The 18,187-nt window shown below is 36.1% G+C and overlaps 1 protein-coding gene across 1 annotated transcript; it reads left to right on the top strand.

Moving 5' to 3' along the window:
- The first annotated feature begins 582 nt into the window (after positions 1-582).
- Positions 583-17,013, top strand: CDC7 (cell division cycle 7). Its single transcript, XM_009702308.1, has 11 exons — positions 583-680; positions 4,333-4,415; positions 6,307-6,442; positions 7,092-7,185; positions 7,268-7,410; positions 9,222-9,471; positions 10,058-10,153; positions 10,994-11,169; positions 12,463-12,545; positions 15,491-15,640; positions 16,637-17,013. The coding sequence occupies exons 1-11, from the start codon at positions 583-585 to the stop codon at positions 17,011-17,013; spliced, it is 1,686 nt and encodes a 561-aa protein (XP_009700610.1).
- The last annotated feature ends 1,174 nt before the right edge of the window (positions 17,014-18,187 follow it).

An 18,187-nucleotide genomic window follows, 5' to 3' on the forward strand; every position in this document is an offset into this window, starting at 1 on the left:
GTTTTATTTACAGTGTTTCCAAGATTTAGGAAGAAGCATTTGAAAATAAGCCTATGCTATTATTTCTTGTTATGGGGGGAGGGCAACAAATAATTGTGCCTTTTGTTGATCTGCTGTAGGAAAGAGAAATCTCTCATATTGAGAAGATTTTTTTTTCTCTTATGATTTCTTTCAGGTTTTCTGTTTGTATGGGTGTTGCAGTATGCAATGCAGCTATTTCTGTGTGCATCAGTTCTTTGCCTTTCAAAGCAAACTTCAGGGAAAAGATAGTGCTTTAATGTGAACGAGGAAACACATGAGAGATGAAAGAAAATCATTTGTGTCAAAGCTTATCCTGCAGTTCCCTTCCCCCTTTCTTCCTCTTACTAGAGACAGAGTGGGTTTACTAGTTTAGTTTTTCTCTGGGATGATGGGTGACACTTTGTTGTTTTAGGTAGCACAGAGGAACTCCTCAGACTCCCTAAATCTCATCTCGGGAACTGAGTGCAGGGCCAGGAAGTGTCTTACCAGATATGCTTGCTCCCCCAGGTGTCCAGAAGTGGTCCTCAAAGTCCTGGATTTTTTACTCAGGTTTGTTTTGTGATGGAGACAGCGTTGAAGTCTCACTGTGATGAACAGCACCCTCATCAGGCTGAAGACTTCCGTGGGAAACATGAGCAGAACAGCAAGCTTTCAGGTATGTGCTAAAATAGGGATTGCTAACATTACATTTTGTTGCTGATACGATTCTTCATCGCTTCAGGAAGTTTCATCATCAATTATAAACCTGTCTGTGTATGATCCTATTATATAAAGAATTAATGAAATGAAAACATTTGAGGTGGCTTTCGATTTTAAGTTTATTCCTGCTTTTTGTGTGTTACAAAACTTTAGCAGCAATAGCTTGTCACAATTCGCTAATCCTACTATTTATTTATTACAGAATATGTTATTATAAGAGGATACTAGAATTCAAAAAAAGGCACTCCTTGAGAATAAAATTATCTGACCAGACAAGTACGCAAAAATAATACTTTTTCTTTTAACCAATAATTGCTAGCCTTATCCTTAAATATCTTTAGATGCGTCTATGTGCATAAAAACACTGTTCTTGCTGTTACCAGAGAGCTGAACTACAAACATGTGTTCTGATAGCCGTTTTGTTGCTCATTTTTGGGTCTCTTTGTGAATGCACTTCAATCTGGACTTTCTGTACAATGCTTGCTCAGTAATTGTGGATGGTCAGCCAGGTTTTTTTTTTTATATATATATAATGGCTACTGATTTTCCTAGAAATAGATAGTCCTCTGTCAGTCCCCTGCACATCCATGTCCAGAATTACAGAGAGTGATGTTGAAAAATGTTTAATTGTCTCGCTTTGCAAATGCTTTTCATTCTAGGAAGTAAAGAAAATACTTCAAAATCTGCTCACAGAAAATGTTGGATATTATTATTATTGTTCTACATGGATGGTACAATGACTGTATGTTCTCTGTACCCAGCTGGAGATTCAGGCCCCCAGAAGAGAAGAGATGTTTACACAGCTGTCTGTCAACAAGGCCAGTCACTGACTGTTTCTAGCACTTCTCAGGATCTTTCACACGAGAAGCTGTGCTGAGTTACTAAATGCTCTCAGTGCCTTGGGTAGGCACTGCTCTGGCCTAGGATCTGTAGCCTGTGTCACCCAGCTGTTAGTGCTCCAACAGCACTGAACTTTGTCCAGGCAGGAACTTCAATTCAGTGTCAGACAAAAGGGAGTATTTGACAGATTCTATAGCAGTTATTGAGAGAACACTTTTCGTGACTGTTAGTGTCTACCTTAGGACTGTTAGACTGGTGGCACAAAACAACCCAAAACCTGATATGGTAAAGAAAGTAGAAATCTGCTGGTTTCTAAAGACTTAAAAGATGTGCCTTTTGAGCCCTTGTTAGGACTTCTGCTTTTTGCCAGAGTTAAGTACTCTTTTCATAACCAAGCAATTTTACTGGAGAAATTCCAGTGCAAATTTTATGTTGTAGTTACTGTCAGTATATTTTTTTTTCGGTAAAAACTGAAGCTTAAGCAACTCTCCTCAGATGTCAGACTAAAATGCAAGTATTGGAACAAAACTATCAGTTGCTTTATTTGGAGCAGGTTAGATAGCAAACTAGTTCTAAACAATGTTGTTCTAACAGAGCCTGTTAGAACTATAGTACTGTTGAAAACAATTTTCTAGCTCTGTCCTGTGGCTGCTGACCTCTTGGGATGAAGTTTGTGTAGGATGTTTCAGAACCCAGTAACAGGGTTATCTTCCCGAGGGGAAAGGCCTATGTCTTTGAGTGATGCAATAACATTCCGATGTTAAGTTCTTTATAGTTCTGTTACGTGGTTTCATCTCTTTACATCTTTGAGTATTCCTGGGGAAAATGGAACATGGTACAAATATTAGCCTTTCCCTTTCCTGTATTTTCTGAAGATTTCAGAAAGCTTTCTTGAATGTCTTACATTTGTTATGTAATACATGAGCATTTGTGTAAAAAGTTGAAATTACTGCGCAAACTAACTGGAAATATGACTCTTTAAATGATGAAGCTTTTTATTGACAATTATTTTTTAGTGACAGAACAACAAGAATTATGGCAATAATAGATAAATTTCTCAATAAAGTTCTGAGTACATGGGCAATATGAATACTACCAATTAAAAAAATGTTATGTTGTAACTTCTTGAATTTTTAGTGTTATTTTCAACAGAAATTTTTACTATATTGACAGGAAAATTAAGTGATCACTCAAACTTTCAGTTTCTTACTTTTCAAAGCGTTTAACTTAATCTGGCTCTGTAAAATTGGGGAATAACCAGAATAACTGTATAGATGACCAGTTTTCCTTAGCCTTTTCCTTCAGGGATTATTAGACACAAGGTCTTGTACATCTTGACTGTTAGTACAAGTCTGGTCATTTTTATCCTCGGATATTTTTGAAGTTTTTAAATAGGATTCCTAGCAGAACTAATTAACATTTTACTTGTATTTATTGATCAAATGTATCCTAAATGAATGTTAGTATTTCTGGTGTGTAGCATAGAGGGTTTTTTTATTCCTGAAATATCTCCCCTGAAATGACTTAAAACAAAATAACTTGGAGAAGCAGAGGGAACAGCTTCAAGGAATAAAAATGAGTAAAGGGGTAGTAAGAGAGGCAGCAGGCTTCAATTCTCAAAAATATTTTCAGTATGTTGGTTTTTATAAATTTTTGAAATAATAAAAATTACAATTGAAAGTTAACTATAACTTGAATTAACAACTAATTTATTGTGCTTTTACCAGGAAGAAAGGGTTCTTTAGGCAGACTTCAGATTTTGTTGCTGTATAATGTGAGCTAACGTAGAAGGTTGGGGATGCATGCTAATCCATACCTTGTTTCTAACACATCAGTGATATTTTGAAAATAATTCTTGTTGCTTATGACTTACTGTCCTGGTAAAGCAGAGTACATTTTTACATACAGAATACAATTTATATATTTATGTTAAATTTAATTTATTACTTATTTTTAGGATGAAAAATGTATACAACTTTTTTTCCTTCCATTTGATTGACTTCCCAAATAGCAGTTTGTGCTTAGTTCTGTATAATAAAACATTCTTCACCCCTGCTTTAAAGAAATTAATCACAGCTTCTACATACTTCATAGCTTCGAAAGAACTGAATTCTTATGCAGGGTATAGAGGACACTTAAACTACAAGGATTTGCAAACTGAATGGAAAACTACATAATTTTTTTAAATAATGCAGTACAACATCCTTGTCATGCCATCTAGTGATCGCAGCACAAAGTGCAGCAACTTAAATGCAGATCAAATGTTTTTTGGTTTTTACTGTTTTAAGTAACACTGTGAAAGATTGTATTATGGATCTTAAAAAAGAAAAAAAAATTCTTTTCCTACATGTTTGATTTGCATCTGATGGATGTGCTCGTGTACTTACAGAAGCAACTATTATAGTTTAGTCTTTTATGAAATTGATGTTGCAAATCTCATGAAAACATTTATAAATGAGCTGTAATCGGATGTCTTACTAACCAGAAGGCTTTTGCCTCTCAGGAACTGCTAGGTGGCAGATAGCTTAAAAAAAAAATTTTTTTAAAGAAAAGGCTGTAAGGGAGTGTGATGAATAAGAACAATAATATCAAGTATGCAGATGGTAATGTCTGCAGGGATAGATACCTGTCTGCTGTTTTTTCCTCTGTTTATGTGAATTCACAGTCCTATGAACTGAAGTGTGATTTGTAATCTCAAATATAGATCAGGTATTGAATCAAGCAATAAAATTCCTACCTTATTTTCCCTATTCTTTCCACAGCAAAAAAAAGAATAAAAAAAGATATTGAAAATCTTTATGAAGCAGTGCCACAGCTTGTAAATGTATTCAAAATTAAGGAAAAAATTGGAGAAGGTAAATGTTTTATTTTAGCTTTCTTTTGGTATTTCTAACTTAAAAGGTATAAATCTAAGATCCCAATATATCCAACTTAATCCAAATGCGTTTTTGATTTACTTCTTGGTCTCTGTAGGAATTCTAATATGTTGCTGAGCACATAGATGTGTCAATTAGGGCCATTTTCAAGATATTTTCTTGAAAATCTGGTATAATAAAGCCTTTGATAAAACCAGCTTTCCAGTTTCGATAACTAAAATTTTTTGAGGTAGATTCGAGTAAGTAAGTCTTAACACTCCATTCTTTTTCTCTTTTCCATGATAAATCTATTTATATGCAGCTGTGTTTTGACATACTTAACTGCTGTTCCTTTAGTTGGCTTTGTTTCCACTGAAACCCTGTGGGCAGAGGTGGAGGAGGAGACTGAATGATTATAGCCTGTTTATTAAAAAAATAAATAAATTGTTTTTTAAGACATACTGTACCAAATTTTAAAATGCTTGTGTACACATTGCCTTCAACAGATACTACTGCAGATACCTTCAATAAACATTAGGCATGTCTATAAATAGATTCTTATCTACTTCTGAGTGTGGGATTTCAGCACTTTTTGGAACTTTACCCATTTGATCTCTGAAATGCTTTGTGACACTCCACACTTTTAAACAAAGATGTTGATGAGAAGCTGGATTGTTTTATGGCTGTTTTGTGATGGAATACCTGTGATGGCAGGCTAGATGGCTAAGAGTTTTTGTGTCCAAAAAACCCCACAAAACCCAACAAAAACAACCCCAAAAAGCCCAGCTCCATTCACCACTGCAATACAAAATTTCAAAAACAAACAAAAAAAGGAGTTTTGCCTATCATAAAAAAGACAGTATGGTTATGCATAATACTTTGATTTTGCTCTTGGGAGCAAACAATGCTTTTAAAAAATACCACTTGCAGTTCTGCCGCATTATGAGAAAACAAGCTTCACCTTAGGATTCCACTCTGGAGTCACTTTCATTTTAGCAGTTCTCACCACCAAAAATAATGTCTTAGGTCCACTTGGTAACCCTTATTGCTATAATCAATTCTACTGAATGTATGGGACTAGATTTTTTTTTTTTTTTTTTTTTTTTTTAATGACTGCAAGAAGTATTTAGAGTTTTTGCTGGCATTTTGATGTATGCACTTACAGACTGTTGACCTAGCATGATGCAAATGCAATACTTAAAATGCAATCAAAAGTAATTTGTACTGTTTATCCATATGGAGGAGTGTTTCAACTTGTATGTTCAGATATCTCAGACAGGATAAATTAACCTCCTAAGAGGTATATTGGAATATCCTTAAAATTAAATGGGTGGGTAAGTTTATCGTACAGTCCAAATACTCCCTTTCTCAAATGAGTCGATCGTGTTCTCTCTATGTTCTAATGCTCTCGGCAAACAAGTAGTAAAGTTACACATCATATGGGAAGTCTTATTTCATAGATAAGGTAACAGAATTAAGAAAAATGTAGCAATTTCAGAAATGCTTTGAGTGGTAAAGGCAGTGCTTTCCAGATTAGCATTATATAGCCCACTTACATTGTAAAAAGTAAAGAAGAGTTAGATGTCAGATGAAAGTGAGCTACCTAAACAAGAAAGCAAATCAAAGATAGGATATTTACATTCAAAGAGCTCTGTGTCCCAGGCAAGTTAGACAGTGTTACATTTGCATTTTTACTGACACAAAAAACTTGTATACAAGATCACTGAATTCAGTAGTAGAAAAAAGGAACTGCATTTTTCTCTTCTAGAACCTGCTTTTGATGTAGTACAAAGTATACTGCAGAATTGTGAACAGTTAGATCACTTCTGTAAAAAGCTGAATTGACCTAATTAAAAATGCTGAAGACAATGCTTTTCTCCCTTCTTTACAGGTACTTTTAGTTCTGTTTACTTGGCCACAGCACAACTACAAACAGGAAATGAGGAAAAAATGGCTCTGAAACACCTGATTCCAACCAGCCACCCTCTGCGAATTGCTGCTGAACTTCAGTGCCTCACAGTAGCAGGGTACATAAATAAAAAAGCTATGACTGTCACGACTAAACTGCTGAACATTCTATCACTGTTCTGTATTTATTTATTTTAAGTTTTGGCACTTCGCTTGCTTTTTTTTTTTAACCGCAGAAATGTATATTCTTTTTATCAAGAGCAAATAAGAAATGGAGTGTCTTACCTGTAATGAATGCCCTTTTCTGCTAGTCTGCTAGTCTCAGTTTGCGGATGGTGCTCTATTTTCCATCTGAGAAGTTCTATGATGCATCTCTGTGATAACAAAAATTCCAGTTCTGAAATGCTTGGAAAAAATAATCTCTTCATCAGAAAACGTGTTTTTAGCAATGAATACTTGTTACCAGAGTGTGCTGTATAGCGCCTTCTTAAAGTAGTTGGTATCATAAAGGTTAGGTCCTACATTTAATTACAGTGGTAACCACAAACCATGGCCCCACAAATACTCTGTGGAGCCCTCATTGCAAATTGAAGAATTCAAATGGAACATAGCAATAAGCAGCAACAGCATAACTACTGACTGCTGCTAAGACTGCTGTCAAAACATACATTAGATTATAAAAGAAAGCCTGACTGAAGTTTTTAAGAAATAAAGGAAAATAAACATCCATCTTCTGGTCTTTATTCAGTGACATTACTTTTCTTCTAGGGGACAAGATAATGTTATGGGAGTTAAATATTGCTTTAGGAAAAACGATCATGTGGTTATTGTTATGCCGTATCTGGAACATGAATCCTTCTTGGTGAGTCCTAGACTTTTTATGTGTAGTAAAACTTTTTAATTAAAAGCAGTTGCATAATTACAGTATCCAAATAATCTTTCAGGACATTTTGAATTCTCTTTCCTTTGAAGAAGTGAGGGAATACATGTTTAATCTGTTTAAAGCGTTGAGGCGCATTCATCACTTCGGTATTGTTCACCGTGACATCAAGCCCAGTAACTTCCTCTACAACAGGCAGCTAAAAGAGTAAGTCTGTCCAGATGACCATATTGTGATCTCATTTGGGGATGTGTGCCTTGGCAGAACAGAGTCAGTTAGGCTTTTGGGTTTTCTTTCCTTCCAGCTGCATAACATGTGCTTAAGTAATAAAGCTAAACTTTTCGTTCTGTGTTTAGGGATTTGAGGAGGGAAGGAATTTTTTTTCATACTTAATGTGATATCTGCCTCATAGAGTGACAAGTACCTGAAAAAATTAAGAATTTACTATTGAGTAAAAGTACTACATTTTGAATAGGAAGAATAAAATCAGGGTTTTTTTTAGTAAGAAAACTAATAGTGACTTGTGGTGCATAGACTGATACTTGTAAATTTTCACTTGTGGATTGAGTAAAACTGATACAGATGAGATAGCTGGATTTGGACTGTTTTCACCTTACATTGAATTAATGTTTATAACTAGTAGCGTTGGGTTTTTTGCCTGCAAGTTACAATATTTAAAGACTGTAAAAAATGAGGTACTGCTTTTTTGTGAAGAGCTGAAATGGATAGAATAATGTACAGTTTCAGTGCTAGCAGTCATATAGCTGTATTGGTAAGTGGTGTGCTATGTACAATTGAGACATTGAGGTACTGGAGCATGTCCAAAGCAGGGCAATGAAGCTAGTGAAGGGTGTGGAGCACAAGTCTGATGGGGAACGGCTGAGGGAGCTGGGGTTGTTTAGCCTGGGGAAAAGGAGGCTGAGGGGAGACCTTATCACCCTCTACAACTACCTGAAAGGAGGTTGTAGCGAGGTGGGAGTCAGTCTCTTCTCCCAAGTAACCAGTGATAGGACAAGAGGAAATGGCCTCAGGTTGCACCAGGGGAGGTTTAGATTGGATATTAGGAAATATTTCTTCACTAAAAGAGTTACCAGGCATTGGAACAGGCTGCCCAGGGAAGTGGTGGAGTCACCATCCTTGGAGCTATTTAAAAGATGTGTAGATGTCATCCTTAGGGACATGGTTTAGTGGTGGACCTGGCAGTGTTAGGTTTACAGTTGGACTAAATGATCTAAAGGTCCTTTCCAACCTAAATGATTCTATGTAGTGAAAGTTTGTAGGGGAGATTTGGTATATTTTACCAAACCAAAAGCTTAAAAATTTGAGAAATACTGATTTTTACATTTTTTTATTTAGTCTGTCAAAATGAATTTGTACTGTCGTTTTGCTCTTCCAGCATTTGTTTGAGCCTTAATCTCTACTTAGGGTGTGGAAACCATGGAGTTGAGTTTCTCTGAGACCCAGAGACAGCTGGATTGTCTCTGTACTGGTTGTAGAAAAAAATAATTATTTTAAAGACAGATCTGAAGTGTGAACTAAAGTAGTCTTACCTGTTTGAAGACTGGAGTACATTCCAGTAGTATCGCTTGAAATCTGGCAAAACTCTAAGCGTTCTTAGTCTTGACCGTCTTCACTGCTACATTTGTCCTCTGGCCATGGGAATGCTGCAAGGGTCAAGTCACTTGCACTTGACTGTTGGCTAAAGGTTCAGAGCTGTAGGATTAGAAGAACCCCAGAAAGGAGTTGCTGGGAATACTTTTTTAACACCACTGGAGAAAGTGTGCACTTGAGAAGATTTTGGGACAAGAAACAATCAAGTACCCTCTAGGGTAAAAACATTGTGGGGATACGTAAGATAGGACAAGAGGAGGAGGGAAATAGGACTGTGATGCTGGCAACAGTACAGATAAGCAACATATTGAGTAAAATGTGAAAGATAAGTAAACAAGTAATGAATAGTAAATTGAACCAATCGATGGATACTTTGTGACTCCTGATTCTAAATTTGTGTCTTTCAGGTATGCCTTGGTAGACTTCGGCTTGGCACAAGGAACCCCCGACACGAAAATTGAACTTCTCAAAACTGCCCACTCTGAAGACCAGCAGGGAAGTTGCTCACAAAATACTCCCGCCATAGCCTTGGGAACTGGGGTTTCTGTCAGTGTCACAGCACCTAAACAGATAGCTCAACAGTCAGCCTCAAAAGCAGCTGATAAAAGGTCCAGCTCACTTTCAAAAATACAGACTAAACAAGGAAGAGGAGGAAAGGTTCTCAGTCTTTTTCATTAATATTGTTGTATGCCTAATGTATTACTTCATCCAACAGGGGGAGATGTAATACCTGAACACAAGTTGTGCACGCATATCTTTCAGGGCCCTAATGTGATGCACAGAATCACAGTTTTCATATCAAAATGGCTAGTGTTACGTAACCCCATTGGCATCATTCATTATCTGTTAGATATAATACAATGCCAAAGGCTGTATAAAACCCTAGCATGGATTACTATTTAGACAGCCTTAAATCTTTTTTTAAGTGACATGTACTGTGGAACTCCTCCCCAAGCCAATAATTATTCATCTATGTTTAGTTACTTAGTTGCATAACAAATGCAGTACAGATGACATTCAGATTGTCTTGGGGTACTTCTGAGGTGTGATTCGTTTTGTAAGCATGTTTGCTGTTCTGTCTAGACCATGTTTTCCTCATCCACAGGAAAGTGATGCCTGAAAATGACTTACCATGCAGCTGTTCTTGGTTTATGTCACTTCACACTTTTTTTTTTGAACTGTCAGTATCCAGCTGACTGTGTGTTAGATAGGATCCTTATTGTCATTTTTGTTGCTATTGTAGGAGGATTCTGTACACCATTCTGTCCAGCGCTCTGTCTTTGGAGAGAGGAATTTCAATGTCTATAGTTCAACATACCAGGAGAACTTGAGTACAAAAGTAAGAAGTATGACCCATCCGTAAGAACAATCTGTTACGTATTTGAAAAATTACAGAACTGGTTGTTCTGTAAGAGTGAACACTGCTCCAGGGTGCTGTGGAACTAAAAGTTTTTGAGCAGATTATTAAGTGTCTTTGCTGAAAGGCTCAAAGAATTTTTCATTTCTGTTCAGTCCCTTTTGAAACTCTTAAAGAACTAGTTACGTCGCTGTCTCTCTAGCTGATCTTGTTTGTATCCTAAAGTAATCTTTTTTCCTACACATGTATCTGTGCAACTAAGATACACTTAGCTTGTGAAACTTCTTTTTTTTTAATTTTGCAGTTGAAGCTGGAGGGAAAACTTGTAATAAATATTTTTCTGTATTTTTTGTAATTAGTATTTAATATGACAAGGGGGAAACCCGAACTAAATTAGAGGGTTTGGCCAAAAGTGATCATCTTATTGTAGAATTAGAGTTAGTGCCTGTGTGTTGCTGTGGCATTTCATATACTTTTTTTATTATTCTCACGTTGAACCAGAAGAATTGTTGAAATATTACACTAACTTGAAAAATACTTGTCTTGTAACTTCAGAGTATCTAATGTATATTGTTTTTCAGTAAACACTGAAAAATGTTTTCCAAAGGGGAAGGGGAGGAAATCAGGATATTTAGAAAGCTCCGGTGTCTGTTTTATAGATGTTGTGATATTGTTAAAAAGGTTTGCTGTCTTCTGTTCTAAAATTGCAGCTTCTTGCTCATAAGCACCTCTTCAGTCTTAGTATTCTAGGAACTGGCCTATCTATATGTAAAGGGAAGCTTCTTAAATATGTCATCTTCTCTAAAATAATCTACATTGCAGCTCATAAAACAATCAAAGATGATAGATGTTTCATCTAGGAAGTTGGTAACAAAGAAGATCGTTTCTACCAAAACAGTGAGCAATGGGGCAGCCAGGAAAGCTGCCAGTGGTTGTCCCTCAAACCTGACCTGTGACTGTTACGCAACAGATAGAGTTTGCAGTGTTTGCCTTTCAAGGTAATTTGCTTTGATAATGTTGTAAAATTGTCTGCTATGCTGTCAAGCAAGGTCAGAAACTTAGATTTACTAGACAGCTGATTTATTAGGTGAAAGATAGCATTTGATTTATGCAGCCGTTGAAACACTGAGTATGCTCTTTTTAAATAACAATAGTTTGGGGAATTAAAGGAATAATTGGTTCACTGCTATCTGCAGCAAGAGAGATTCACTGTTAATGATTTTTTGTTGTTGTATTTAATTATCCACCTACACGTGTTGTAGAAAATCTCAAGTTAAATTACAACACTAAGAGAAGACTGTCTGTCATTAGTAGTTATCTAATAGGCCTAAATCATGCCAACGGTTTGGATTCTGGAAATAATGAAACATAGAATAAAAAGGAAACATGACTGCTTTGTATTTATTCATTTAAAAAAATAATGTTTAAGTTTTAATAATAGACAGGTTAGAGAATCTTAATAACTCAGTTCAACTCCTCTGCAGTTAGTTTTGGTTATGATGTACTATCGCCTTTTATCCACAGATTAATGCAGAGAATTCTGCTTACTAGGCATAGTCATGAAACTGTGGGGTCCCTCTCTTGCCAGACTGTCAAAATATGGTCATATCAACTTCATTTCAAAAGTATGAAACATGAGGAATTTGACAGACTCAAAAGAGAAGTGGCCCATAGAAGGAAGACACTTCAAACCATACAAGAAAGCTCTGGAAAGTTTGTTTTTTTTTGGTGGTGTGGTTTTTGGCGTTTCCCCCCCCCCCCCCCCCCCCCCCCTTAATGATAATCTCACACCTTTTAATTAATCTAATGAAAAGAAAATTATTGTCAACATTCAGAAATAGTGAACCTTAGTTTGCTGTGGCCTAATACAAAGCCAGAGCATTCGCATTCAAGAATCTAGTGCATTTTTTGCCTATGGTTAATTAGTCTCAACTTTAAAGTTTCCTATGAAAACAAGCCTTTAGCAAAAATGATGCTGCTGTTGAAAGAAACTAAAAAAGGTCATTGTGAGTGAAGTATGCAATAAGTATTTCTGTGGTATTACCTTATGCTAGATAATACAATAATATAATAGATAATATAAGGCTATTATGCAACATAATTTCTTGCATTTCTGATTTTATTCTTGCTTGCATAAGATGCTTCAAACTTCTACAAAACTTGAGTAAGGCAGGTTCAGGCTGTTTACACATCTTACACAAGTATATTCTAAAAATGATGTTAAGCATTATTATAATCAGAACTTATTTATCAACTCTTATATTCTAAACATGTTTGTCTCTTATTACAAGGTGTCACCAAGTTGCTCCCAGAGCAGGAACACCTGGATTCAGAGCACCAGAAGTATTAACAAAGTGCCCCACACAGACCACAGGTACTGCACAGCAGACTGAAACTAATGCCTTTTTTTCCACCTTTTGATCCGTCTCATTTATGCATATTATATTGTCTTTTTTTATGGGAGGGTTTTTGTTTACATGTGAAATTAATTGTATCATCCCTTCTAACACTTATCGAGTGTTTCCTGATTTTAATTAAAAGTTTTTTATTCAGAGTAAGAACAAGTTAGGAATATTTTTCCTGTGTTTAAAACTTGAATATGTCTTTATTCATTTGAGGGGCAGTGCCATATGCAGGAGCTGAATACAATGTTTTTTAAAAGAAAACAAAGCTGTAATTTTTATCAAGTTTCTTGGCTTATTGGCCTATTTATTCAAGTAAATCTTGAATAAATCTTGGGGACAGGACATACTTTAGCCTTTTCTAGACAGATTGTCACATATAGTTTGCTGTCACAGCAGGCATAGTTAATGGTATAATTGCAAATGTGTTTTAGAAAGCATTGCTTATTACTCTTTATCAGATTGTTTTTTTCCCTTTTGCTAGTGCTTTAAATAGCTGGTCTGTAAATGTCATAATTTTTTCTTACTAAATTTTTGATTTCTCAGGGTTATCAACTTGATAGTTTTTAAGTTTCAGTAGTCTGGGAAAGTTTCAGGGCAGAGCAGAGGGATGGTTAATGCATTAGCTGATGCAAGTAGGATGGGAGAGGTTGTGCCTACCTGGAGAATGGAGGACCAATAAAAGCGAAGTTACCTGTTAAACATTTGGTATACGACCAGGAGTTTTGACTTATGAAAAAGGGGGATAAATACAAACGTCCTCAAAAATTTGATTTAAAATAGCAGGGTTTAGCCACTTTTTTGCAGTATACCTTTTGAGAAAATTGTCAGGTTTTAGTACTTAAAGTGTGTATACACACTCAGAATAGACTTAACAATACATTTGATCAGCTTATCCTTAGATAGCTTGGTGTTATTTGAAACAGCATCTGTGCTGTGGGTATGACTGGGATTCCAAGAGGTGTGGCAGCCTCTTTGGAGTTACCATGACTGTGCTGTAACAGCCAGCTTTATGGGCTAGAAGACGTCCAGAAATCCGGGACAAGTTGAGACAATCTCTGAATCTGTCTAGACAGAATTCAGGCAGAAAGAAGACATACCTAGGAAATCTTGGACACATGCTGGCATTAAATATGCTTTCAGATGGTTTTCTGTTCTCTAGGGTATTGGAGAGCAGGATTACAGAAAATATGGGTAAATCTGGAAACCCTTGGGTGTGGCACAGACAGCCCTAAAAGTACTGAGTCAGTGGTGCCAAGCTCCTGTAGTATGTCAACAAAGGCCTTAATTAGAACTGGGTAGATTAATACTAATATTTATGAGATTATGTTCTATTTGGACTAACAAATCTTCTTGTCCACTTCCATCTGGGACTGCTGAAGTCACCTCCTTGTATTCCTGCCAATCTTTCTACTAGTTCTGGTCTCTGTGCTGAGACCAAGTTACCGGCTGAGACTATCCAGAGCTACCTCAGTGCATCTGACCCAGGTTCACAGTGCAGGGAACACAACCTAAACTCCCCAGTTGATGTTATACAGGTCCAGTTACACTTTAACTTGATTTGTCCCTCTGCTCCCCTTTCCTCGGTCTGCCTCACTAGTTGGATAGCACAAGACAAAAGCATAGAGAGGAATCATGATTTTGATGTCATTGCACAGGATCTTGCAGTCTGCTGATGATCCCAGCTCTACCAGAATTGTAGGCCCAGGATTTACTAGCCATTGAGATATGTAATGTCTATTAATTTCAGCAAGAGTTAAGTAATTAAACTTCTTTAAAGGTCTTGACCTTGATGACTCCAGCTTTCTCAACCACATACTCGAGGTGATGCACACCACCTCAAGCAAATAGTATGACCTTTTCAACAGTGGTACAGTAATACTAAAACCTTTTTACAGGAACTATGAAGAAGATACAAAATTTTTCCACTGTAAATTGTGCCAAACAATTAACTTGGATTTTTGTTTTTTTAATAAAAGACTTAAAAAAATGCTGGTTTTGCAACTGAAGTCAACTTAATACTTTTTTTTTTCCCCGAAGGCCGGTGCTTAATAGTGTTTCTAATTAAAATGCCCAAATTAATTACTGCCCATCTTACTACCTTTTTTTTTGAAGAGAAGTAGAATAACTGTGGCTCTATTTCGTAACTGTTAATTTTTCTCTTTAGAGTTTGAGAATCCTTCAAACTCTCCCCTTCACTTTCCTTGCCATTTCTGAAAATGTGTACCTTAGTGAGCCAAAAAATTATGGCAGACAGGTATTCTCATAACTTTCAGCATTAAAGTTTCCATCATGGTTTGGCATCTATCCCCAGAGTACTCTCTGTACTCTTCATAACACAATGAAAGTGATGAATAAGTTCTAACTATTAAAATTGTTAAACTGGCTATCTTGTCAAGTGATTTCGTATGAGAGAGGAACAAAGTTCATAGTAAGATAAATTTTTTAGTACTGTCTAACTGTGGCAGCCTCAGTCCCAGAAAAATTCAGATTTGCATTAATTTGTGAATTATTTTTTAGTTATGATCCTTATATAAAGGTTTTCTTCATATGAAGCAAAATTAAATATTTAAGTATCAAAACTAGCCAGTTTTTCACCCCCTCTCATTTCCCTGGGTAAAACAACCTTAAACATTGTTTTGGTACATTTTAAGTTTAGCAAGTTAATGGAATTACTCATATGAAAAATTCTATGGAAAAGCTGAAACAATCCCTCTGCATCAAAGCAGGAAATTATTCTTCAATCTAATTATAGTAATTTCCACTGTTTGCTGAAGTGTTATCTATGTGACCAAAGTCAGTAGTACTTTTTCTGATAGAAATTTTTCAGGTCATAATTTCTTTTTAAAGAACATTGTGATTTTGTTTGTGATGAAATCGTGAGTTTAGTCATTACTCAGTTTGTTTCCAATTGCAGCAATTGACATGTGGTCTGCAGGAATCGTATTCCTTTCTCTGCTCAGTGGACGATATCCATTTTACAAAGCAAGTGATGATTTAACGGCTTTGGCACAAATCATGACAGTACGTGGATCCAGAGAAACCATTCAGGCAGCTAAAACTTTTGGTATGCAAACCTTAATTATGGGGGAAAAGGAGAAAATGTATGCTTGGTCTGCTATTTAATGCTGTGACTTGCAATCTGTTTCTTTTTTTTTTTTTTCAAATATATAAATATATTTTCAGGTTTGGGAGTCAATTTGGAGGTAAATCACACTTTTTGCGTGTAAAACACTAAAAGTACTATTCTATATATACAGAGTTTTAAGAAAGTTTTGTATTTTTTTATCTCTTATAATTTGTATATGGGGTACTTCATGCCATAGGTTTCCCAACCTGTCTACTGCCTTTCATTAAGTCAGGGCCACTTGAGGTGAAATATGCCAACTAACTGTTTCCTACTGCCATTTGGTTAGAATTCTTAAGGCAATGTTTCTATTCCTGCAAAATTTGCCCTGGAGGCTTAAGTCAATATGACTTAATATTTAGATGATGTAAACCTTGCTTTCCCTCCCCCCCTCAAGAAGGCCTAGTAAAAAACCAACCAACCAAAAACTAAAATAAAAACCCAACAGATGGCCTGTTTAAAAAAAAAACCAAAACCACCACCACCACACACACAAAAACCAAAAATAACCAATCCCCTAATTGTTTGCTGGCCAGATGCTGCAGCAGTTGTTATCTGAAAGTGTAACTGACAGCATCAATTTTCATTCTTCAGACAGAGATGTAAAAATCAGAGTATCTAATTTTCTTCAGTTCTGTTAAAATGACAGTGAAATGCAAAAAGATGGCGTGGGGGGTGGGTGACAAGGTATCACTATGTAACTTCACAAACAAACCCAAACAGCTTTGTTTTGAACAGAACTGAGGCTATTTTCCTTCCGACTTGCTGGGGCTATTGCTGTAAAATGTGGATGGTTTGTTTTTCTTTTTTTTTTTTTTTTTCCTCTTAATGCTGGTTACACTTCAAGACATTCATGTTTCTCTGAAACAAACTTAGAAGTTACAGTTGCATAGAAAGTATAATAAAAATGTGGTTTACTGTAAATTTTTTTTCTAGGTAAATCAGTTCTGTGTACCCAAGTTGTCCCGGCACAAAACTTAAGAACCCTCTGTGAGAAGCTGAGAGGAACAAATAGCAGCTGTAAGAAACCCCAGAGTGAAGTGCCCAGCAAGTCCGTAAATGACTCAGCTTTGCCAGTTGCAGTAGACAAACCGTGTGCTTCTGAGGCACTCGGAAAACAAATTCAACACTCAAAGAGCTTTCAGGAAGGTGAAGGTGCTTTGGACATGAAGGCAACAGAGATGAAAGGATGGGATCAGGTTCCTGATGAAGCATATGACCTACTTGATAAGCTACTCGACTTAAACCCTGCAACAAGAATAACTGCAAAAGAGGCTTTGCTGCATCCTTTTTTTAAAGACATGAGACTTTGAGAAGATACTGTATTCTATTACTGTTTTCATATGCTTTACATGAAAATGAGATACTGAGGTAGTTTTACTTTGTTGCCCTCAACATTTACACTCATTGAAATACCATCACGCTGTGCACAGAACTACTGAAATTTTGTCTTGTACAGTTGGACAGCAAATGTCAGTTTAAGAAATACATGCAGATGTAAAAATGACATAAACTTCACTAACATGGTCTTATCCTAAGACAGTTCTGAGGGGTTATTGCTCTGCATACCTGTTCTCTGAAAAAGTTAACTTTGATCAAAAACTACAAAGAAAAAATGTTTCACAAGCTCTGTGCTTAATTCTCGAGATACTCCCTTAAAATTTACAAATTTGCCTTAAGGTATGACCGAAATAAAGTGCTTGAGAGACTTCTTTCCATGTTTACATCTCTCTGCTTTGTTCCTGATTAGTACATGGGGGACTGAAAGTGGAACAAAGTGTGTTAATTTTGTTCAGACTATTTTCAGAGAACAGTATTACCTGGGAGTATTGCTAAAGGAGGGGCCAGGTGCTGGATGTTATATCATCAAAAGCAAAGCATAACTGTTTTAAAAGTACATTTTTGTTCCTGTCTGGTCTTTCCTACTTCAGCAATAGTAATAAATGCAGTTACTCAATTTGCATTGCCCATGTTTCCTCAGTGCCATGGGTAACTGTCAATATTCAACAACTACTGCCTTCAGAATATCTCATGTGACATGCATAGGTTTGATTTCTGTTTTTTTTTTTTTTAAAAGTAATATCTGCTAAATAAAGGATTTGTTTTTATAACTTCAGAAGATTGTCTAGAGATGCTTCTATAAAAATTAGTCAGGTGAGGTTTTCCTGTGGGATGTTTCTGTTCAGGAAGAATTACGCACATTTTGTTTCCTGCATAAATTCCTCAGTGATAGGACACTTTTCAGATAGCTCCAGTGTATATGACTGTCATAGTGGAAGTATCTTAATTATCAAGGAAGTCTTACCATGGAGTTAGAAGCTAGCTATTGTCTGGTCCTAAGTAGGAAAAACAACCATAATAACCTCTAACCCCACACATTCAATGTGCAAAGTTAGTTATATTATGTTCAGCAGAAGTTACACTAAAACCCTTGATAATTCTGGAGACTGAAACTTAATACAGTGTTTTTCCATGTACATTTCTTGA

The sequence above is a fragment of the Cariama cristata genome, unplaced genomic scaffold (assembly GCF_000690535.1).
Source record: "Cariama cristata isolate BGI_N322 unplaced genomic scaffold, ASM69053v1 scaffold31216, whole genome shotgun sequence".
In the NCBI taxonomy this organism is placed as follows: domain Eukaryota; kingdom Metazoa; phylum Chordata; class Aves; order Cariamiformes; family Cariamidae; genus Cariama; species Cariama cristata.

What these genes read in the sequence shown, in the direction of transcription:
- CDC7 (XM_009702308.1), top strand. Translation starts at nt 583, where the DNA reads ATGGAGACAGCGTTGAAGTCTCACTGTGATGAACAGCACCCTCATCAG. An exon ending in AACAGCAAGCTTTCAGGTAT is followed by an intron (nt 681 to 4,332) that starts GTGCTAAAATAG and finishes AGCAAAAAAAAG; the next exon opens with AATAAAAAAAGATATTGAAA. An exon ending in TAAGGAAAAAATTGGAGAAG is followed by an intron (nt 4,416 to 6,306) that starts GTAAATGTTTTA and finishes CCTTCTTTACAG; the next exon opens with GTACTTTTAGTTCTGTTTAC.